The following is a 22,309-nucleotide window of genomic DNA, read 5'->3' as shown; positions in this document are numbered from 1 at the left end:
TGAGTGAGGCTTTGCATGCAAGAGGCTCAGGCTCAGATTTGATCTCCATTGCATGGTCCCCCTGGCACTGCAGGGAGTGAGAACCTCCTTACCCCCACAAGCATGGAGCCAGGAATAGACCCCACACCCCACCGGGTGCTGCCCCCAAACAAAAAGAAAATAATGATATTTTCACAATATTCCCAAACCTTCTATGTCAACACAAACATATGCTCCAACAATGAGTAACAGCCCCTCAACTGCCTCTCCCCCAGACCCTGGGAGTCAGGGGTCTACTCCCTGCATCTCCAATGCCAGGTGCTATGATCATGGAAGGGGTGGGGTCGAACATTTGTCCCTCTGCGTCTGGCTTATGTCCCTAATGTACCATTCTCGACATTTACCTCACTGTAGCATGTCAGAACTCCATGGTTTTTTTTTGTTTGGGTTTTTTTTTTTTTTTTTTTGCTTTTTGGGTCACACCTGGCGATGCACAGGGGTTACTTCTCGCTCTGCACTCAGGAGTTACTCCTGGCAGTGCTCAGGGGACCATATAGGATGCTGGGAGACAAACCCGGGTCGGCCGCGTGCAAGGCAAATGCCCTACCAGCTGTGCTATTTCTCCAGCCCCAGAGCTCCATGCTTTTGTAAAGCTGAATAACCTTCCGTTGCATGAATTCACCTCGTTTTGCTTCTCCAACAGGTGTGCATGGAAACTTATGTTGGCTACTGGGAATTCTGCCGCTGCGAACCTTGGGAGTGTTTGCACGAGTCCTGCTCTCTTTTGTTTTCTTACTCAGCTGTGGAATTGCTGTGCTCTGTTGCAACTCTATACTTGGTGCTTGAGGAATCCCCAAACTGTTTTCCACCGCACCGCGGCGCCACTGGGTTTATACCAAGGCCTTTGGGAGCGGCTGCCAGGCTGCAGCTCAGACCCTTGCAGTACCCAGGGTCGGCCACCAGGTGCCGCCGCTGTCCTCACGGGTCAGGCCTGGGTTTCCCCAAGCCCGCAGAGCCCCAGGCCGGGTCCCGGAGCTCCCCAACACCTTCTCACACATGGCCGACGTCCTGGAGAGAACGGCATAGCTGGTTTGGATTCAGTTCTGGGCCAGCTGGAAAGCCACTTCCTTGGCCCGCTTTGAATCCGAATTGGCCAGACCTAGACCCCAGCCAGGCAGGAGCCTGAGTGTCCGGAGACGCCCCCCCATCACCCCCGTGCCCAAAGCAGGGTCCTCACCCCCGGAGACAGGAGGCCTCAGTGCTTACACCCCTTCCCTGGCGGGACACCCTGCTCTGAGCCAGGGCCGGGACAGGGGAAGGGACACGCTAGATGCCTGCCCAGCGGGAGGCCCAGAACAGTGGAGACAGGCCCCATCTCCCACCCCATCAGACAGGCCCCTCCCCCACTCTCATCAGACAGGCCCCTCCCCTATGCCCTCAGCCCCAGAGCTGCCCCTCTCCATTAGTTACCCTCCTACGTCTGATGACCAGGTCCTGCAGGGGTGCCCAGGTATTGGCCAAGTCTCACTACTCTCCCGAGTCCCAGAGAAAGGCGGGAATCCCGTGCTTGTAGGTCAGGATCTGGCTGTCCTAGAGGGGTGCAGACAGGCAGTGCTCTGGACTTGGCTGGACTCTGAGGGGCAGCGGGACCGCTGGGCTCCCTAAAGGCCCTTGACCCCTTCCTGGGCTTCTCTTCCCAGCCCCCTGCTGCCGCCTGGTAGGCACGGCGGGAAACTCAGGCTATTGGGGCTGGGCAGGAGGGAGGGGCCGCCCTGACTGAGGTCCTGGAGGGTCCTGGTGTCCCCACTGACCTGTTGTCCCTCCCCTCCAGGTATTTCAGAACCTGGTCCACGACCTTCGAGTCTTGGAAGCAGCCGGCCCAGAGCGGCGTCAGGTTGGAGGGGTAGAACTCTGGGTTCTTCTGTTTCTCGTCCAGGTCATAGTCGAACCAGGCGCCCCTCTGCTGGTCCCACATGAGGGCCTGCATGGCCTCCATGCGCTGTGCCCGCAGGTTCCGGTACTTCTGGGCCTGCTGGCTGTTCCCGGGGGCAGCACTGGGTTTAGGCAGAGCCCAGCTCAGACCCTTGGTACTTCCTGGTGCTCTTGGACTTAAGGAGCTGGGGGGAGATTGTCACCTAACTCCACCCCTCCCCTTCCCACAGTCTGACCCCCTCTGCCTGCTGCAAAGTCCTCCCAGTTCTTCCCGGGCAGCCAGGCTCTGCCTGCGGGTGGGGGGTTGCCCCCGCACCCCAGCTGACACCCCCTCTTTGCTCCTCCACTGCATGAGAAGCATGGAGGACCGTCAGAAGCCCCCAGCTTCCGAGCCCAGGTCGATATTCAGTTGCGTTCAGGGCAGGAAAGCCCCCTCAAGCAAAGAGAACCAGCAAGGCCCCACAGGGGTTTGGGGAGCCTGCAGAGAGGGGCAGGTTTGGGGAGCAGCAGGGGCCTCTGAAGGCGGATGAACCCCCTCGGGTTTGCTTCTCTGCAGTCTGGTCACCAAGTCTTGGCCAGCAAAAACAAGGGCGCCTGAGCTCCTCCCCCATTCCGCTAACCACCTGCAGAGCAAAATGGGTTTTTCCTTTTCTTTTTTTTTAACCCTCACATGCCTGAGAACTGGGTGTGGTTGGGGGGCAGGGCAGATCTGAGGGGTGCCCAGACTTTGTAGGTGCCTGCCTTTCTGCTCACCCAGCATTGTTTGTACAAAGTGGGGGGCAGGGCGGCTCTGCCCAGTGGGGCCCAGGCCCTACTTCTCACCTCAACCACAGTGACTTCCTCTCCCCGTGGGAACAGGGCAGAGCTCAGAGCCGGCTTGGACCCAGGGCCTCTCGGTGCCAGCCCAGGTGTTCAGAGCCACAAAACTCAGGCAAGTTCAGAGCCTCTGAGGGCACAGCCGCTCTCTCTCCCCTTCTCTACGCACCCCTGCCACACGGGGATTCACCTTGCTTGTAAGGCTTCATAAGATGGTTTTTAATTTGCCCATTTGAAAAAGTTCTTGGGAGGGGCTAGAGTAATAGCACAGCGGGTAGGGCGTTTGCCTTGCAAGCGGCCGGCCCGGGTTCGATTCCCAGCATCCCATATGGTCCCCTGAGCACCGCCAGGAATAACTCCTGAGTGAAGAGCCAGGAGTAACCCCTGTGCATCACTAGGTGTGACCCTCTCCCAAAAAAGTTCTTGGTTTTGGGGCCACAGCAGGCGGAGCTGAGGGGCTGCTCTCAGTTCGGGGCTCCAGTGGCGGTCCTGGGGACTGTGCTAAGGGGACTGTCGAGGTCTCAAACCTGGGCTTCCTGCAGGCCCAGTGGGGCTGTCATGGAGCTCTCCCTCTGGGCCTGGCCTACTCCCCTTTCATAAATATTTTCACCTCAAAACAACACCAGGGGCTGGAGCGATAGTACAGCGGGGAGGGCATTTGCCTTGCACACAGGGGACCCGGGTTCGATCACCGGCATCCCAGATGGTCTCCCGAGCACCTCCAGGAGTACTTCCTGAGATTGGCCGGGTGCTCCAGCCCTGCTTGGCCCTCAAATATCAACCCAAGCAGACAAGTTAGTGCTGTCAGGGCTGTCTGGAAGTGAAGTTCACCCACTGGGCTGGGGCTCCCAAGGGCTAGGCCAGGAGACCAGCAAAGGCCGTTGCTTCTTTCTCCCAGGGCACGGGTTCAATTAAGGGCTAGGCCTCAGGCATGGGCTTACTGTGGATGAGCAGAGCGAGCCTTGAGGAAGGAGAGTGGGGCAGAAAGCGAGAATGAGGGTGTGCCACAAGGAGAAATCTGGGGGAAACTGGAGACGTTACTGGGCGAATCGATGAACCACGGGAGGACAGTGCTACAGAGGTACATATTTGAGTGGAAGCAAGACAGCCTGAAGGTCCCTTGCTTGGAGATAGTACACAGACTAGGAGGTGCCAGAAAATACATTGAAAGGTCAAAGGTCTGGGACTGGAGCCATAGTACAGCGGGTAGGACATTTGCCTTGCAAGCGACTTACCCAGGCTCGATACCCGGTATCCCATATGGTCCCCCGAGCACTGCCAGGAGTAATTCCTGAGTGCATGAGCCAGGAGTAACCCTTGAGCATCACCGGGTGAGACCCAAAAAGCAAGAAAATAAATAAATTTAAAAAAATAAAATAACAAAATTGAATAAGTATGTATATGTATGTGCATATATGTATTGCGTCTGCTTTTGTTGGGTTTGGATTTGGGGGCCATACCTGGCCATGTTCAAGGCCTCCCTCTATTTTTTTTTTTTTTTTTAGGACACGTGGCTAATACATCTTTATTGTGGCACTGGAGGTGAACAAGGGCTGGTGTGAGATGGTACTAGTGGGGCAAGTGAGGGCAGATGACGGGGGGTGAGGCAGGGTCCAGGGAACCTTAGGCTCAGGCCAGGAGTTGGGGTGGGGGTGACATACGCCAGCCCCTTCCAGCCACTGCTCCACAGGGGCTACTAGGGCTGGGCGGGTCAAGGCCTCCCTCTAGTTGCTCAGGAGTCACTGCTGGTGGTGTCTGAGGGAGCAGATGGAGCTGGGGATTGCACCCAAGCCTCCCAAGAGCCTTTTCGCCCAGCGCCCAGGTCACTGGGGCTGCACCTGTCAGGGCCTGGGGGACCTTGTCATGCCAGATATCGAACCCAGAACTTCCTCATGCCATGTTTGTGCTTCAGACCTTCAACCTTTTCTTTTTTTTTTTTTTTTGCTTTTTGGGTCACACCAAGCGATGCTCAGGGGTTATTCCTGGCTCTGCACTCAGGAATTACTCCTAGCAGTGCTTGGGGGACCATATGGGATGCCGGGGATCGAACCCAGGTCGGCTGCATGCAAGGCAAACACCCTACCCTGTGCTATCGCTCCGGCCCCCAGACCTTCAACCTTTTATTTTTATTTTTTTTTCTTTTTTGGCAAACCCAGTGATGCCCAGGGGTTCCTCCTGGCTCTGCACTCAGGAATTACTCCTGGCGGTGCTTGAGGGACCATATGGGATACCGGGTATCGAGCCTGGGTCAGTCGCTTGCAAGGCAAATGTCCTACCCGCTGTACTATGGCTCCAGTCCCAGACCTTTGACCTTTCAATATATTTTCTGGCACCTCCTAGTCTGTGTACTATCTCCAAGCAAGGGACCTTCAGGCTCTTGCTTCCACTCAAATATATAGCACTGTAGCACTGTCCTCCTGTGGTTCATCGATTTGCTCGAGAGGGCCCAGTAACATCTCCATTGTGAGACTTATTGTCACTGTGTTTGGCATATTGAATACGTCTTGGGTAGCTTGCTGTGAGGGCGAGATACTCTCTGGAGCTTGCTGGGCTCTCCGAGAGGGGCGGAGGAATCAAACTCAGGTTGGCCATGTCGGCCGCGTGCAAGGTAAACGCCCTACCCGCTGTGCTATACAACACATATATGCACATACATATGCATACATATTCAATTTTATTATTTTATTTTGGCAAAAATTCATTTTTACCAAACCTCGTGCAAATTTTCTTTTTGCTGCCTTCACTCAAGTGCCCAACAGGAAGGGGCATTCTGGAACTTTTAAATTTTATTTTGAGAGCCAGCTTCATATGTTACGGATCCATCGAAGTAGAACTTCACAAGATGGGATTCTAGAAGATCCAGTTCCAGATTAGCTAAGTGGACAAAATACAAACCCAGGACACGGATCCCAGGCTAACCTGACATTTAGTCACGCCTCCTTGAATCATTCTTAATTTCGAAATAAAGATGACAGCAAACAGCACTTCCAATCAACAGACTCCACTAACAAGAACAAAAGATAGAGACCTGAGCTGGAGCAGTAGCACAGCAGGTAGGGCGTTTGCTTTGCACGTGGCCAACCCGGGTTCGATTCCCAGCATCCCATATGGTCCCCTGAGCACCGCCAGGAGGAATTCCTGAGTGCAGAGCCAGGAGTCACCCCTGTGCAACGCCGGGTGTGACCCCCTCCCCCCAAAAAGAGGCTTCTTTCAGAGTGATTCCTGTATGTCTCTTCATCCTCACACCAAACTCTGTGGAGGGGATGCTCCCTAACAGTGCCAAAGGGCCCCGGTGCTGATACTCTGCCTGGCTGTCTGGGTCATTTTGGTACCTGGGACTGTTAATGGGGATGTTGGGCAGGACTGTACTGGGATCACAGAATGGTACTCAGAATCGGGGTTGGGGTCAAATTTGGGGCTCAAAGTCCAGCCCTTTGTGCTATTTTCCCAGCCGCTCATGTCTCTTCCTACGGCTGGCCCCCGTTTATGAAATAATCTCTGGGAGATAGTACAGGGGTAATGCACTTGCCTTGCACACATTGACCCTGTTCAATCCCCGAGACGGGTTGGAGCGATAGCACAGCGGGTAGGGCGTTTGCCCTGCACGCAGCCAACATGGCCGAAGAGAGTTCGATTCCTCCGCCCCTCTCGGAGAGCCCGGCAAGCTACCGAGAGTATCTCGCCCGCACGGCAGGGCCTGGCAAGTTCCCTGTGACGTATTCGATATGCCAAACACAGTAACAAGTCTCACAATGTTACTGGGCCCACTTGAGCAAATCGATGAACAACAGGAGGACAGTGACAGTGACAATCCCCAGGACAGCACAGGGTCCCCTCAGCACCTGAGAGAGATCCCTGGGCACAGAGTCATAAGCCCTGCGCATCTCTGGGTGTGGCCCCCTGCTCTCTAGGTACAGAAATACTTTGTTATGTGATGTCTGGGATAATAGCCCATTTCACATTTTGTGGGATCTATTTCCTATCCTCTGGCATACCTGAGTGTTCATGAAGCATCCATGGTGTGCTGGCATCCTGCTCTGGCATGGTGGCCTATAAACTAGGGAGGAGGTTCAAGTCTGCAGACGAGGCTCTCATGGTGGCAGTCCAGTGAGAGGCGTAAACTCTTACAGGACCCTGATGCTGTTCAGTGCTCTTGCAACCCACTGGAGGCCTGGTTAAGTCTTTCTTGTGCTCTGTAGCATTGAACTGTCCTCTCACTGTTCATCGATTTGCTTGAGCGGGCACCAGTAACGTCTCCATTGTGAGATTTGTTGTTAACTGTGTTTGGCATATTGAATACGCCCCAGGGAGCTTGCCAGGCTCTGCCGTGAGGGCAGGATACTCTTGGTAGCTTGCTGGGCTGAGAGGGACGGAGGAATCGAACCCGGGCCGGCCGCGTGCAAGGCACTCTACCTGCTGTGCTATTGCTCCAGCCCTGTGCTCTAGAGAAGAAAATCCCCCAGGAAGAGCTGTGGATCAGGTGGCAAGGAACGTGGAGGGTTGCTCGGCAGTCTGTGCCACCTGTATAGTCGGTGCCAACCGGTACCAATGACAGCATGTGCCTCCTGGTGCCAATCTATGCCAATCAGTGTCAACACGTGCTAATCTGTGCTGGCTCATGTCAGTCTTGCAAAATCCACACCAGCCAGTGCCAACCTGACTGATGTTAGCCTTGCCACCCATGTCAGTTGCTGCCAGCTGGAGTCAGTCTGTTGCATTTGATGAATTTGGGTCCACAGTGCCAGTCTATAGCAACTCACACTGGTCTAAGTCAATTCATGCTCATCGGTGCTAACCCTTACCTGTCAGTGTCAACCTGTGCTAGCCTGTGCCAGGTGATGCGGACTCGTTAGTCTTGTTAGCCCTGCCAACCTGAACCAGTCAGCACCAACCTGTAACAATTCCAACCCATGCCACCTGAGTCAATGCCAACCTAATTCTATGCCTGTCTATGCAAGCCCATGCCAGTATGTGCCAATTCTTCCCCATCTGTGCAAGAATTGTCACCCCACGAGTCAATCAATACCAACCTTTACCAGTCTATGCCAAACCTCGCCAGCCCAAGTCAACTCATGCCAGCCTGTGCCAAACTTTGTCAATCAGTGCCAATATTGCCAACCCAATCCAGCCTGTGGTCAATGCCGAATCACATCGGTATGCCTACTCATATTAAGGCTCATGTGTGAATATATGGCAGCGTAGGATAAGAGAGGGAGAAGGAAAAGTCATTTAGGTTCATGAAATGTACCTAGCTTGTATCAACCAATCCCAAACGACACTCAACCCATATTAATGAATGCCAGCCTGTCCCCAGCCCATGCCAACCCTTGCCAATCAATGCCTGTGGTATATATAACCTAGGCACTTATATCTAGATGAATTCTATAACTTATATTCTAACCTGTGGTCACTGTCACTGTCCTCCTGTTGTCCATCAATTTGCTCGAGCAGGCCCAGTAACGTCTCCATCGTGACAACTGTTACTGTTCGGCATATCGAATATGTCATAGGTAGCTTGCCAGGCTTTGCTGTGTGGGTGAGATACTCTCGGTAGCTTGCCAGGCTCTCTGAGAGGGGTGAGGAATCTAATTCGGGTCTGCCATGTTGGCTGCTTGCAAGGCAAATGCCATCCCCGCTGTGCTATTGCTCCAGCTCCAACCTGTGGTACTCTAAATTAATCGTTTGTCAATTTTTTTTTTTTTTTGGCTTTTTGGGTCACACCAGGGGTTACTCCGCACTCAGGAATTATCCCTGGCGGTGCTTGGGACCATATGGGATGCTGGGAATCGAACCCGCGTCGGCTGCATGCAAGGCAGACTCCCTACCCGTTGTGCTATTGCTCCAGCCCGTCATGTTCTTGAGAATGCCTGGCTTTGTGGCCCAGGGACCATGCAGGCTGGGGAGGAAACGGGGGCCTCCAGTGCTCTGAGCCTCCACGCACTCCACCGTAAGTCCTCCCTACTCATGTGGGCTCCAGTCTTGTGACTCAGGATAGGGCTGTGATGAACCTTGTGGATACTGTTTCTTGCAGGTGGAGGCGAGTTCTGGTTTGGCTCAGAGGACTCCCTCTTGGTAGCACTAACTACCCCAAACTTGCCCATGAGACTGTGGCTGGACCCTTGTCACAGGTGAGAAGTGGGATCCCAATTCCGAGCCTGGCAGAGCACAGATCGTGCCTTCAGGTCTCTGAGGTCACCCTGTTCCTCAAATGGGAAGCTGTGGGCACTCGTGGTCAGCCGCCCTCAGCGAGGCAGACAATCCTGGGGCCGAAGTGAGACGTGGTGAGGATGGTGGGGGGCCTTGGGACTCTCCTTGTTCTGTGACCATTCTCCTGTTCCTTTCTCTCTCCCCTTCCCAGGTTCCTCAGCCTCGCTGGAGAGGCAGTTTCATGTGGCCCTGGTGGGGTGCCTGGCTCAAACCTCCCCCTTGGGCAGTTCAAATCCAGTGCTCAGCTTCTGAATGAAGACGCACAAGGCTGTGCTACACGGTGGTGTCTGATGCGAGCATCTGTGGACATCCTCGGCCTACGCACCACCTGAGGCGAGAGCAGCTAAGAACACATGACACGAATGTGGAGTTCCAGTGGGCTTTTATTGAGATAAATTAACAAAAACCAAGCTTTTCACCATCTTTTCCAAACCTTAGAAATTCTGCACTCTGGTCCATATACGTGTACATACAACATAACACATCCCAACAAAAATGGAGCCCCACTGGAACACTAGCCAATTAACAAAAAGCCAATTTTCCCTCTCCCCAAATGTTTTCCAATTTTTGAGTCCCCACTGTTCACTTCTCAGTGGAACTGTGATTGATCCCTTGTGGCTAGGGACACTGGAATTCTCCCCCATTTTTACCGAACAACAAAATTTTTTTTTCAAGTTTTAGTTTTGCTTCAAAAAAAAGGGAAGTGACTTCGTTTTCTCCAGGTACCCCACCCCCACAACCACTGGTTAAAATACAGTAGACTGTATCTTATTCCCCCGACCCTGTCCCCTCCCTCACCCTACCCAGTATGGTCTACTGGAGAATTTAAACGCACTTCTGTTGATATCTGTCACCTGTGGAGGGGCAGAGTCTAGGCCCAGGCGAGCTCCTTCTGACCTCATGAACCAATATAAACTTTGGACATTTAAACGTGAACCCCAAAGATGAATTTTTAGAGTGGAAAGGTGAAGATTTTCTTTGGAAGTTTTTTTTCAAATGGTTCAAGAATAGAAAGTAGAACTTCGCAAGCTCACCAAAGTCCACTTTATTTTACCAAAATGTTGACTGACTTTAGCTCCCATGAGGCCAATACTTTTGCCTGAAAGGTATTTTTCCAGAAAATGATTCCGCAGTAATACTTAAAAACAAAACAAAACAAAAACAGAATGCTGGGGAAAAAAACGTTGCAAATTAAAATAACATGGCTTAATTCCCAAGAACTTATTTCATCTTTAGTTCCTCATCTGTAAGGTCAAGGAGTATGGCTAACGGCAGTTTCCAATGCAGTTATAAGCTTCCAAAGTGTGTCTAAATCCTTAATGCAGACACCCACTCCCTTTAGGGGCACTGTAACCTCCCACCCACCCCTACTTAAAAAAAAAAAAAAGTAAGTCCTCAGAATGAGATGTTTTGATTCCAACAATTGACATTCAAGGCTTTGTGCTGAGCTGTTCGGTTCACAGCCAAGCATGATGTTATCAAACACACAGCACATGGCAGAGGAAAGATGCTCCCACCTCATTCTGAGAACTATTGATAAAAAATTACCTTCCCACCCCCCACCCCCCGCTGGACTCAACCCTTACTAAGGATGAAAAAATAATTTAGAATTTTTTAGGCTTCTTCTCTCATTTTAGAATCAATTGATTCCACTACCAAGGAAAAGGCAAGAGAGCTGCTTTCTCCACTGGCGGAAACAGGCCCAGAGGCACCAGGCATGCAGCAGTCTTGAAGTCCTCACATAGCCATGGGCCAAACTGGGCGTACTTCACACACAATAGATGGGGATAATTTTCACTCAGATTAACTACTGGAAAAACACTGCCATCACTTAAAAGTGAACACCCAATAATAAAAGAATTTGAAAACAATTTCCAATAGTATCTCTCAATGTCTTATTGTAAGGGGATCTTAAGAAAAAAAAAAAAAGAAAAAAAAAAGATAAGACCAGGCCTGGACCCGGCCCTTAGAGCATCTTCCCATTGAACAATTTCTATTCGAGTCAAGCACCAGAACTGGACAGTGGCCTCTAGAAGACTGTCCAGTAGTGGTGTTCCGGGTAGTTTAAGTGCCACTCCTCATCAGAGGCTGTACTTCAGTAATACTTTAGTTCAAGTCTGTGCTTTAGGAGGGACCCACCGGGTATGTGGCACCAGGCAGTCTGGATGGCGAAGGAGACTGCGCGTGTCGTCACCCACACCCTCCCTGGCGAGATCCACTGCACTTCGCGCCTTCAGTGAATGATCCCTCTGATCTCGCCAGAGGTGGGGGGAGAAAGAGAGCTGCATCAGTACAAGGGCTAGATTTTTTTTGGTCAAAAGTTGATCCCTTTTAAACTCCCTCCCCCCATTCTTCCTGGGCAAAAAAGTTACTCGTTAATCGGGGTTTGTGTTGAGTGAGCAATAGTGGCTGGCCAGAACTCCGTGGCCCGGACGCCAAATGCATGCGTTTGTTCTATTTAGGTCTGTACTGTGCAGCTCTGGCTCCAGTTCTAAGGAGTTGGGCTATGTCTGATCAGGAGGCATCTGTGGGGTTTGATCCGCAAGGAATTTGGGGTGTGTCACATATAGTTTTGTTGAGAAGAACGCAGAGTCAAGACAGCAACGCTGAATAATTGATTTCTTTATCCAGATGAGTTGAAGCATGAAGATGTACGCAGGGCTTGCATTACTTCAGGGATTTTAAAAAACAATGGGATATGGAAATCAACTTTTTTTTTAATTTTATTTTTTGCTTTCCCCCTTCTAGATGCCTCCTGATTGACCTAGTACACTGGATTAAAAGGGAATTAAAAACATTAAAAAAAAAAGTTCACTGGTTTTGATTCATCTCACTCCTTTTGCCTGGAGATCAGGCCAAACATCAAGCATGTTGGGAGGGGCACAATTTAAAGCAACACTATTGACTGTAAAGCATTTGCCAGCAATTTACAATGCAAAATGACAGATTATTCTTGTCACAAAGCAAAAGGATGGCAAGCAGCTGTCTGTAGCATGAAAGTTAGCAGCTCTCAGGGGTTGCCCATTCCTGCAGGCTTATGTACCAAGGTGGGCAGAGGGCAACATTCATACCCAACGCAGGAGGCAATCCATGGAAAACTAGTCTCCGGAACTGCTAACATCACCAAAGCTTATACTGGCTAATATTCTGAAATGCGAATCCATGCTTTATACATATACTGCTCCTCTCAGCAGAACCCACACTGGAAGACAGATTCATCTTTGTCCCCTTTTGCTGAGTCTGAAAAGTTCCTCAAGCGTTTAAAAAGGGGGAAGAGGCGAAATCAGAGAGAGCATCTCAAATGTAACACCTGGAATGACAGGCTTTTGAAGCTTCCTGGCTCCCTCTGGCAGGCCTCTCCAAGGTTAGACAGCATGGCAGCCAAAAGTGAATCCAGCTGTGGGGTCCCTTTTCCAACACAGGGTCCCGAGGAAGGCGAGCGCTCTCGAGCGAGAGGCCAAAGTACTTACTAGAATTTAGTGTTGCGGAAAACTGAGCCCCTCTCATCTTTAGCTGCTCCCATAATCACTCTAATCCCCTTAATCCCAGCAACCTTCATCCAAAAAAAAATATATATATGTTTATATATATATGAACCCAGAAAAAACTTATTTACAAAGTTTACACAAGTGTACACACCCAATTTTCTATGGGACGCGCTCTGCCACAGAGGAAAGAGGGTCACGCTCCGACATGCCCACGTCAAGTGCCGTGACTGCCCGCGGAGGCGCCTGGGAAACCAGTCTTTAGTGTTCTGCTAGAGCTCAGAGGCGGGGCAGATGGCTCCTGCAATGAGGCGGCTCTTTCCTTTGGGAGCGATGATGTTGGTATCTACTCAGCCCAGAAGAAATTTTTTACTTGGATTGTTTCTTTTTTAAATACATGTATTTACAGTGCGGATGAACTGCGGTTGCATATCAACTCCTCCACAGAAAGAAAAAGAAAACGGTGTTTTAACGTCACTAATACGTTTCATCTTCCAGCCCTGGGCTTGAGTATCAGGTAGAAAGGGAAGAGAGAGACTTCAACTCGAAACCAAAATGAAGAGACAAAAATGTTAAGGAAAAAAAAATAATAAGGAAAAAGGAAAGAATTACTATTGTTGATTTCTTGGGCTGTGTCTAAAGATGATATTCTGAATGGTCTCATAGCATAAGGCACTTCGCACAAATAAGTAATAAGCTCTTCAGGCTTAAAAAACGGATGAGTAACCAGGGAGAAGTTGAAATGCACTCAAGAGTCAGCTGCTGGAGAATTCTGAAATTGTAGACAAGCTTGTATGTTCATCAAAATTCTTCTCTTTTTAGGGTTTCTCCCCTTCTCTTCTTTCTCCTTCCTTGTCCCCCTTCCCCAGAAAACATTTTTTTTTTAAAAACGAGCAGTTAGTGCAACTAAAGTTCAGTCAGCACACAGTGCAAACAAGTGGAACAAAAAAAGGTAAATTCCTTCTTTTCAGCTTTTTTTTCTCTTTGCCAGCTTAAAAAGAAAAAAAAAAAGTCTGACCTCTTTAAGTCTTCATAGTTCCAAAATAAAAGAAGATGAAAAACCCACAAAGAGAAGAGCATCCCCCCCAAAAACGATGTGTCACAGATCCAAACGAGCCTTCTGTAGTTTTGTCAAAGCCTGAAGAAAGAAGAAACCTAAAATCAACATTTCAGAGGTGGCATGGCGGATTTCACAATTTCCACCCCAAATCTTCTAATAGCTTCTGAGCTTTTGCCAACTGTAGAAGCCAAGCAGGGGAAAGCAACTTCCTCAGTTAGGCATCAGTGAAGGAAAGAAAGCCTAAAACGTTTATTAAAAAGAAGTTTTAAGGCCAGAGTGATAGTACACAGGGTAGGGCCTTGGCCTTGCACACAGCTGACCTGAGCTGATTCCTGACACCCATATGCTCCCCCGAGTCCTGCTGGGTGTGGCCCCAAACACAAAGTTTTTCAGGCCATACCTGGCCCGGCCCTACTACTACTACCCATAGTGCTCAGGGAGAGATGACTGTGGCCCAGGCCCTCTGCACTCAAGCATGAGGCATCCAGCCCTGAAAACTCTGATGGGAAGCAAGCTGTAAATGAAAGAAGAACAAGAGGGGTGGGGTATGGCCCAGTGGCAGTGCTCCTGCCCCACATCTTAGCACCCAGCACCCCTTCTCCCCACCCAGGTATGTTTACCTTAGATCAGGGTGGAAAATCTTTTATCTGCCAAGGGCTATTTGGAGTATTTAGAACATCGTTTAGGGCTCATTCAACAGAGCAGATAGGCTGAACGCAGGCTATGAAAAATCTATTTATGGGCTCGGCCTGGCCAGGGGCAGAGAGGTGCCCACCCCTGCATGCACAATTTCAACACACTTGCCAATACACTTGCAATATTGTCTAGTTTTAAGGTACAAAAACAGCAATTTAGAATAAACAGGCAAAGTGTGGATTTGGTAAATCTCCTCCAAGGAGGAGAATGAACTTATATTCATAAAGAATCTTTAAGCATTTCTAATGTCAAAAGATGAAAGTGTGTAAAACCAGACAGAGCACTTCCAAATGTTTATCTCCGAATTTAGTCCTATACTAAGTCCCTCCCTGGCTGGGATATTTCTTTTCCTTTACAATGAACTTTTTTACGACCCCCCCCAACAACAACAACGTAAGAAGTTAACTCCAAGAGTGCATGCTAATAGAGGGTTGATTCAGATCAAGAAAATGTAAAGAGTAGAAAATATCCACAACTGCTAAGAAAAATAATTTTTTTTTTGCTTTATTTTGGAAGCCTAGATTGGTTTTCAGTACTTTTCCTTCATCAGATCAGTTAGGAAGGCTTCATACAAGAACAGCTCTTACGGATTCTCTGAGACCACTTTACCCAAGGAACTTCCTGCTTCCTGTTATGCCAACAGGTGTTTACCCTCCACTACTATTATGAATGGTGGTACACATTTCCACAGGAAAGAGGGTCTTGATTTCATTCTCGAAATATTCTGTTCATTTAGCTACTGCGGGTACGCACATGCTTGTTAAGGTTTCTCGTCTTCTACAGGCTCGCTGTGGTATTCTGCCACATACAGGCTCTTGTCAATGTTGCTCGGGATAGGTTTGATCTCTGTTCCCAGCTGCTCCTCAATACTTTTTAGGTTGAAGCGATCATCATATGTGATCAAGTTGATGGCTAAGCCAAGATGACCAAAGCGACCTAAGGAAAAAAAATTTGTATTAATAGAAAAGTGCTAAGAATGAAAGAGCACTTCACAAATCCATAACCAGCAAAACCAAACAGGATTTCATGTTCATCAGAGCTATTCTAGTGCGCCCAATTTCTTATGGCCGCAGTCATCACAACTTTAGGCTTCACCCCTGCAAAAGGCACTCTCACCCTTTTTGTTTCTGGGCCAGACCCAATGGTATAAGTTCAGGATTTACTCCCAGCTCTATGCTCAGGATCATTCCTGGCAGGCTCCGAGGAGCATATAGGGGTGGCCAAGGATAGAACCCAGGCCCGGTGCCCAGGCAATTCCCTACTCACTGTACTATCTCGTTAGTACCTCTATTCACCTCTTTCAAATGACCAAATCAATGTCCATTTGTGCCTAAAGTTGCCAAAACACAGAAATCTCTCCAGATTTAACTGTTAAAACTTTGGAATTTCAAAATCGCATGGCCTCTACTGTAGCCGTGCGACACCGTATGTTATTCATAACCGGCAATAGAAAACAAATTATCTAGTGTTGCCTTTTCAGCAGATCTGAGTGTTGGGGTAAAATCCCAAATAATAACGGTGGGTCTGATGTCAAAATATTGAATGTAATCAAAGTAGAGAGAGAGCAATGTGGAAATCACCTGCCCCACAGGTAGGGGGAGGGTATGAGATATACTGGGGTTTTTGGGGGTGGAGAATGGGCACTGGTGAAGGTGTGGGTGTTTTATTGTACAACTGAGACTTAAACCTGAAAGCTTTGTAACTGCTCTCATGATGATTCAATAAGTAAAATTATATGTATAAAAAAAGGTGGAATTCATGCCCAATTCAATTAGCTAGTGGTTGAATAAATAGCAGTACTCCTACATTTAAAAAAAAATTATACACTAGTAACATCAAAGTAACCACACCAAAGGATAAATGAGATTATCATTTGTGAATTTTATCTCAAACTAAAAGCACTTAGTATTCCAACTCTTCTTAATATGTACGCTCAAATTTGAAATTAGTGTTTAAACATGAAAGTTCAGTTTTAATTCACTACTGCAACATTCTATTTCACAAGCGAAATTTAGTGATTAAATTTCTCAAAACACTTCCAGGAAGAATGTCTTCCTTTCTTTTCTTTTGCTTACCTGATCTTCCAATTCGATGGAGATAGGTCTCTGCCAGCTTTGGGAAGTCAAAGTTTATTACCACATTCACAGCTTGAATATCAATACCTCGGGTAAACAAATCTTGAAGGTGGCAAGGGGGGAAAGAGAGAGTTAATTGCCATTAAATCTTTCAATTTAAACGTGAATTCTGGTCCCATTTTACTCTAATATATATTTCTAGAGTAAAGTAAATTTATTCATTCAGCAATTCAAATGAAAGTGCAAACCACTTTTTTGGGGGGAAGGGGGCGGGCGGCCCACACCTGGTGGTGTACAAGACCATGCAGTGCCAGGGATCAAACCCTGGGTCTCCTGCTTGCAAAATCTGTGCTCCTGTCCTGAGTCATCTGCCCAGACTCTGTCATTATCTTTCATGCAATTTTTTTTCTTCATTTTCTCAGGGCTTACTCCTGGTTCTACCTGCATGCAGAAATCATTCCTAGTGGGCTCAGGAAATCATATAGGTTGCCAGAAATTGAACCCATGTCAAGTGTGTTGAAGGCCTTACCAGCTATCCAGTCTCTATGGTCCACCAGTTCTCCTTAAAATTTCTTCTTTTGGGGACTGGAGTTATAGTATAGCGGGTAGGGCATCTGCCTTGCACGCGGCCAACCCAGGTTCAATCCCCGGCATCCCATATGGTCCCCCTGAGCATTGTCAGGAGTAATCCCTGAGTGCAGAGCCAGGAATAACCCCTGAAGCCAGGTGTAACCCAAAAAGCAAAAATAAATAATTTCTTCTTTTGAGGCTGAGAAGAGGCCAAACACATGCTCTCTATGCTGGTGACCCTTAAAAACTGCATGAGCACTGCCAGGTGTGGCTCCTCGCCCCCCACCCCCAATTTCTTTCCAAGTCTCAAAACTAATCTAGCATACAAATCCAGTTAAATCTCTTCTGAATCAACCTTAGCTGGAAATCCCTTACCTATAAAAATTTAGGATGGGGGTGCGGGGAGGGGAGATGGGGATCTTGATGGCTCAGTCCTCAGGACCAGCACAGCAATGCTTGAGACCCTGTAGTGCTGCGGACCACTAGAGTCAACCTGGGGACCATTCAGCGTCAGGGATGAAACTCAGAACTTTGCACATGCTGGCAAAGCTGCTCTACTCCTGCAAGCTTTATCCCTGTCACTCACTCTTTTTCACATGCCGCTTATTAAAAATAATTTTGTGGATGGTATATATACACTTCGTTTTTGTAAGCTAGAATAATTCAGAAAACACACATACCCTTAAAGGGACAAATCGAAATGTAAACAAGACAACAAGCCTACTTAATTTATCTATACAGAAACTAGCAATTCAGAAACGAACTCTCACTCTCAAATTCAAAATTTCCAGTAGTAGTAGTAGGGTGGGCCCAGCTGATTCCTGGCATTCTTTATCGTCCCCTGAGAGCCCCCAGGTAAACCGGTTATGTCACAAATTCTACTGATGTCAGAAAAAAAGTAGGTGAGAAACAAATAATAAAAGTCTGAAATACTTACCAGTGCAAACAAGATTGCGGCATAAGCCATTTCGGAAATCATGAAACACACGATTTCGATGTTCCTAAGAACAAAGTGATGGCTTTGATTTAATTAAAGTAAAATTTCCTTTATTTCACTCTTAGATATTTACAAAATAGAAATATAGTTGTTTTTAATTTTTTTCTTGACTTCTACTATCCATTTATTTGTACTGAAACTTTATTTACCCAAATAATTCAACACACATAACTTCATATGGTGCCAGTATTAAAACCACAGTCATAGCCAAGTGCACATGGTAGGAGTGCGTTAAACTTTGTACTACCTTATCTCTTTTGCTTTTCCTTGGGTATTTGGCACAAACCCAGCTTAATGCTCAGGGAGCTCAGACACCTAGTAGTACCTGGGGGACCGTGTGTATTAGGGACCAAACCAGCTCCAATATATGCGCTAGTCTTGGGAGCCATTTCTCCAGTCCTGTTTTTTCTTTTTTTTTTCCTTTTTTTGGGGGTGGGAGCATGCAATTCTTGCAGTGCTGAGGGGGTCTTTGGGGGACTACAAGTAGTGCCAGGATTCAAACAACTATTGCTGAGACACATTAAGCTCTATACTGTCTCTCTGAGCCCCTAAATGTGAATTTCCCCAGTGCAACACTATTCCATTCCAAAATATTCCTTTCAGGGCTTAATACTATTAATTTCCTGTAATAATTTCTAAAAATGACACACTAGCATAATGTATCTGAATCATGACATTCTGACATTCAGGTAGTAGCTGGGGGTCATCGCTGACAATGCCAGGGACGCTACATGCAATGCACGCACTCCAGCCTTGAGAACAATCTAATCTCCTCAGCCCCTCTACCCCCATTTAGTAAAATTTCATAATGTTGTACTTGAACACACTTTTGGTTTTTGTTAATATCAATTTTTTAAATTTACACAATGCATCCTTTTTCTTACAGCAACATTTAATAAAGAAAGTGTGGGTGATGGACAGTACAGAAAGGCACACGCTTGGCATCCTATGGTCCTGGTTTGGTCCCCAGCACCACACTGTTCCCTGGGCACCACTAGGGGTCATTCCTGAGCTACAAAGCCAAGAGAACTACTGGGTGCGGCCCAAACACCCAACCATGCCCACCCCTACAAAAAAGGGGAAAAGAAAAAAGGAAAACACTATGGACTGAGGGGCAACAGAGATACATTAGAAATCTGGTTTACTATGCTCCGTATCTGAATTTTTCAAAACAGTAGCTGGTCTTTCTATGTAATATGCCAACTGAAACATAATCAGCGTGACTAAAGAACTAAATTTATTTATTTTTGGTGGTGCCAGGGTTTAATCCAGGACCTTACACAAGTGAGGCATGTGCTCTACCACTGAGCTACATCCTACAACTAACTATAGTGACTCACTGAAATTGCAGCACACGGTTACATTAAAATAGTCCGTATCTAGCAAGTACCTTAAAAAGGGAATAAAATCTAATATATGTATCATGCATGTCAGTTTATAAAAACAAACAAACAAAAAAACCCAAAACCCAAAAAACCCAAAAACAAACCCACAAAAGGTAGGGCACTTAAAAAAATTGTCAATATTTAATTACAATAATAATAAAAAAAAATTCTGTGCAAGTCTGAGTTTTATACATACCTGCCTCATTTTAGCATGGATATAGAAGCAAGAATAACCCAGTTGAGAAATCTTCTTGGCTAGTAATTCAACTCGCTGAGAGGAGTTACAGAAAATGATCGATTGGTTTATCTGAAGCTGAAGCACAGTTTGGGGAGGGGGGGGGGGAGAATGCATTAGAAAAAAAAATTAAAAATCCGTATGTACTTTGCCAAATCTGGAAAATATTGACTGGCAGGACATGACAAAAACAAGATTTTCAACAGATTCTCATAAGATATAAACATTGTGTGTGTATATGTATGTGTGTGTGTGTGTATATATATATGTATATGTATATATATGTACACAAACACAAAGTATATACACACACACACTTTTATATAATAGTTGCAGATAGTAATTTTATTTATAGGAGCAGAGTTTAAAGCAATCTTTGCCAGCAGCAGTAACACACAGTCAAATCTCATTATTTTGGGTAGTTATCATATATAGCCACTCCAAATGCAGAACCACTGCTGTCCACTTGCCCACTGAGGGAGAAGTACAAGGTGAGGCTCCCTGCACATTACCGCTTACAGACACCGACTGACTCACAGTCTAAAGCATTAGAACGCACGCCTGCAAGTAGTTTATCAATACTCATTCTCTGTCATGCACATTAATCCTGTGCTGAGGGGTCATTTCAATGTGAAATCACCAATAAAAAACTGCAGAAAATGTGGAATTAAATAAGAAAAGAACGTTCACTTAGAAGAGCTGAAGCAAGAGGGCTACCTTGTTTGACTTCAGCTGAGAATTATGTCCAATTATCAAAATTTCCCGTCAGACTGCACATATCTGCAAATGACTTCCTAAGTATTGATTTGAGTTACAAATAAATTCTGGTAAGCAAAGTTTGTAAATACAAAGTATGTGGCTAGGGGCTGGAGCCATAGCACAGCGGGTATGGTGTTTGCCTTGCATGCGGCCAACCTGAGTTCGATTCCCAGCATCCCATATGGTCCCAAGCGCCGCCAGGAGTAATTCCTGAGTGCAGAGCCAAGAATAACTAACCCCTGGGCATTGCCAGGTGTGACCCAAAAAGGGGAAAAAAAAAAGTGGCGAATATGGATCAACTGTAATTAAAATCCCATTCATTTTTTACTCAAAAAAAATTGCATATTACTTATCAATTATATGCCCATTAACTCAAAGTCCCTTTTGGGAATCTAAGGTCTACTGCGGAAAACCACCAACTGTTGTGCTGGCTGAGTAGAAAGGCGATTACCGCCTGAAGCTAAAGCCTTTTACTCACCCTGGAGAAAAGTGTGTTGAGGCAGTGTACTTTCTGGCGCTCAGTTACATACGCATAGTACTGGGTTACTCCCTTCAATGTTAGTTCCTCCATCAGGTTAATCTCATAGGGTTTCTGCAAATGGGAATTCTAAAGAAAAGAAATCAAACTAGAGTGTGTCTCAAATTCCAAACATTGTCTGACAAACTCATGTTCTAAGGGCTACATCTCTTGCCAAAACAATTACATGTCATTGGCCATGGGAGAAAAAAACTATTAAAATAGGGGAGGGTTCAGATTCAACTAAGTAACTACTGTGTATTTTACACACAGGATGATGCCATAATCAACTTATCTAATGGCTATGTCAGCCTGATTAAAAAAAAGGCTAAAATAATCTAATCAAATTATAGTAGCATGACAAATGTTAATTTATGTATACCAAACTTTAACCTTAAACCTCATAGCAAAGCTGAAGGAAAAAAAACTGGAAGAATCAGTGACTTGATAACAGGACACAATGATAGATAAGAGCGCATACTCTCTTGAGCACAAGAATTAGGGTAGATTTCTAGTATGGGTTTATACTTACCATGAACTTCTGTACACTAAGAGGAAAAGTAGCAGAATATAATAAAATCTGTCTGTTTTTAGGTAGCGTGAGAATAATATCCTCCATTATCTGCACAAAATCCTGTGATAGCAACTTATCAGCCTGCAATACAAGAAGAAAATCTTGAACACAATGAAATGTATTAAGGGATAGGGTTAATGATGCTACAGCATCTAAATGTAAGGCCTCTACAATACTACATCCAGGCCAATGACATAAAGAGAAAATCCTGATTCAAAAGGAGAGGAAAAACACCTATTTTTCTGGAAAAAACTTATATAGTTGTAACAAATGTTTCATAGCAGGACATTGTTTCCCAAACAGAAATTGTAATGTTATCTCCACTGAAGAGTCAGTATGATAGAGAAGTTAAAAAGTACAGGTTCTAGAGCTAAACCACCTGGGATGAGATCTTCTTTCATTTATTAACTATGCCAAGAAATTAGCCACTCAGAGTTTCAATTTTCATGGTTTCAAAATCAGGATTTTTACTTACTGTAGGGGCTCTTTTACTTGGTTTTGGGGTCACACTGGTATTTGGGAGATGTGGTGTCGGCAATAAAACTCCGATCTCCTGTATGCAAGGCATGTGCCCCAGCCCTTATCTTCCTGGGCCCACTTTTTCATTTTCCCTCACCAGAGATCCCATACTAGGGCTATGATGATGAGCTCATGTGTATGCAATGGCATCACAGACCACATGCTCAGTGACTCCCTTACCAACAATGCTTAATACAGCTACCTAAAAAACAGACACAATGGGAAAGCATGCATCTCGAAACAGCATTTTTAATTCTCTTATGAAACAACTGACTGGTGGCCAGAGAGATAATACAGTGAGTGGGTAAGGTGCTTGACTTTCCATACAGCCAACCTGGGTTCGATCCCTAGCACCCCATATGGTCTTCTGAGCCCCACCAGGAGCGATTCTTAAATGCAGAATGAGGAGTAGGCCCTGAGCACCACCAGCGTGACCCCCAACAACTGAGAATCCCAGGGACACAGACAGGAATAAGTTTGATTTTTTTTTTTGAGGGTAGGAA

The 22,309-nt window shown here is 46.8% G+C and overlaps 1 protein-coding gene across 3 annotated transcripts in view; it reads right to left on the bottom strand.

Moving 5' to 3' along the window:
- Positions 1-9,299: 9,299 nt before the first annotated feature.
- The window catches only part of DDX6 (DEAD-box helicase 6), a 32,892-nt gene continuing 19,882 nt past the window's right edge, over positions 9,300-22,309 (bottom strand). For all 3 annotated transcript variants that reach the window (XM_056107648.1, XM_056107647.1, XM_056107646.1), the window contains exons 8-14: positions 21,246-21,368; positions 20,675-20,803; positions 19,399-19,515; positions 17,758-17,821; positions 16,251-16,352; positions 14,929-15,111; positions 9,300-13,557 (exon numbers count right to left, since the gene is read on the bottom strand). In XM_056107648.1, coding sequence (XP_055963623.1) covers positions 14,936-15,111; positions 16,251-16,352; positions 17,758-17,821; positions 19,399-19,515; positions 20,675-20,803; positions 21,246-21,368 — 711 coding nt within the window. In that variant the 3' untranslated portion in view covers positions 9,300-13,557; positions 14,929-14,935. The remainder of the gene's footprint in view (positions 13,558-14,928; positions 15,112-16,250; positions 16,353-17,757; positions 17,822-19,398; positions 19,516-20,674; positions 20,804-21,245; positions 21,369-22,309) is intronic.

The sequence above is a fragment of the Sorex fumeus genome, unplaced genomic scaffold, assembly GCF_029834395.1.
Source record: "Sorex fumeus unplaced genomic scaffold, SorFum_2.1 ptg000169l, whole genome shotgun sequence".
Classification (NCBI taxonomy): domain Eukaryota; kingdom Metazoa; phylum Chordata; class Mammalia; order Eulipotyphla; family Soricidae; genus Sorex; species Sorex fumeus.
Note: the sequence above shows the minus strand (reverse complement) of the source record. Positions and strands in the feature narration are given on the sequence as shown.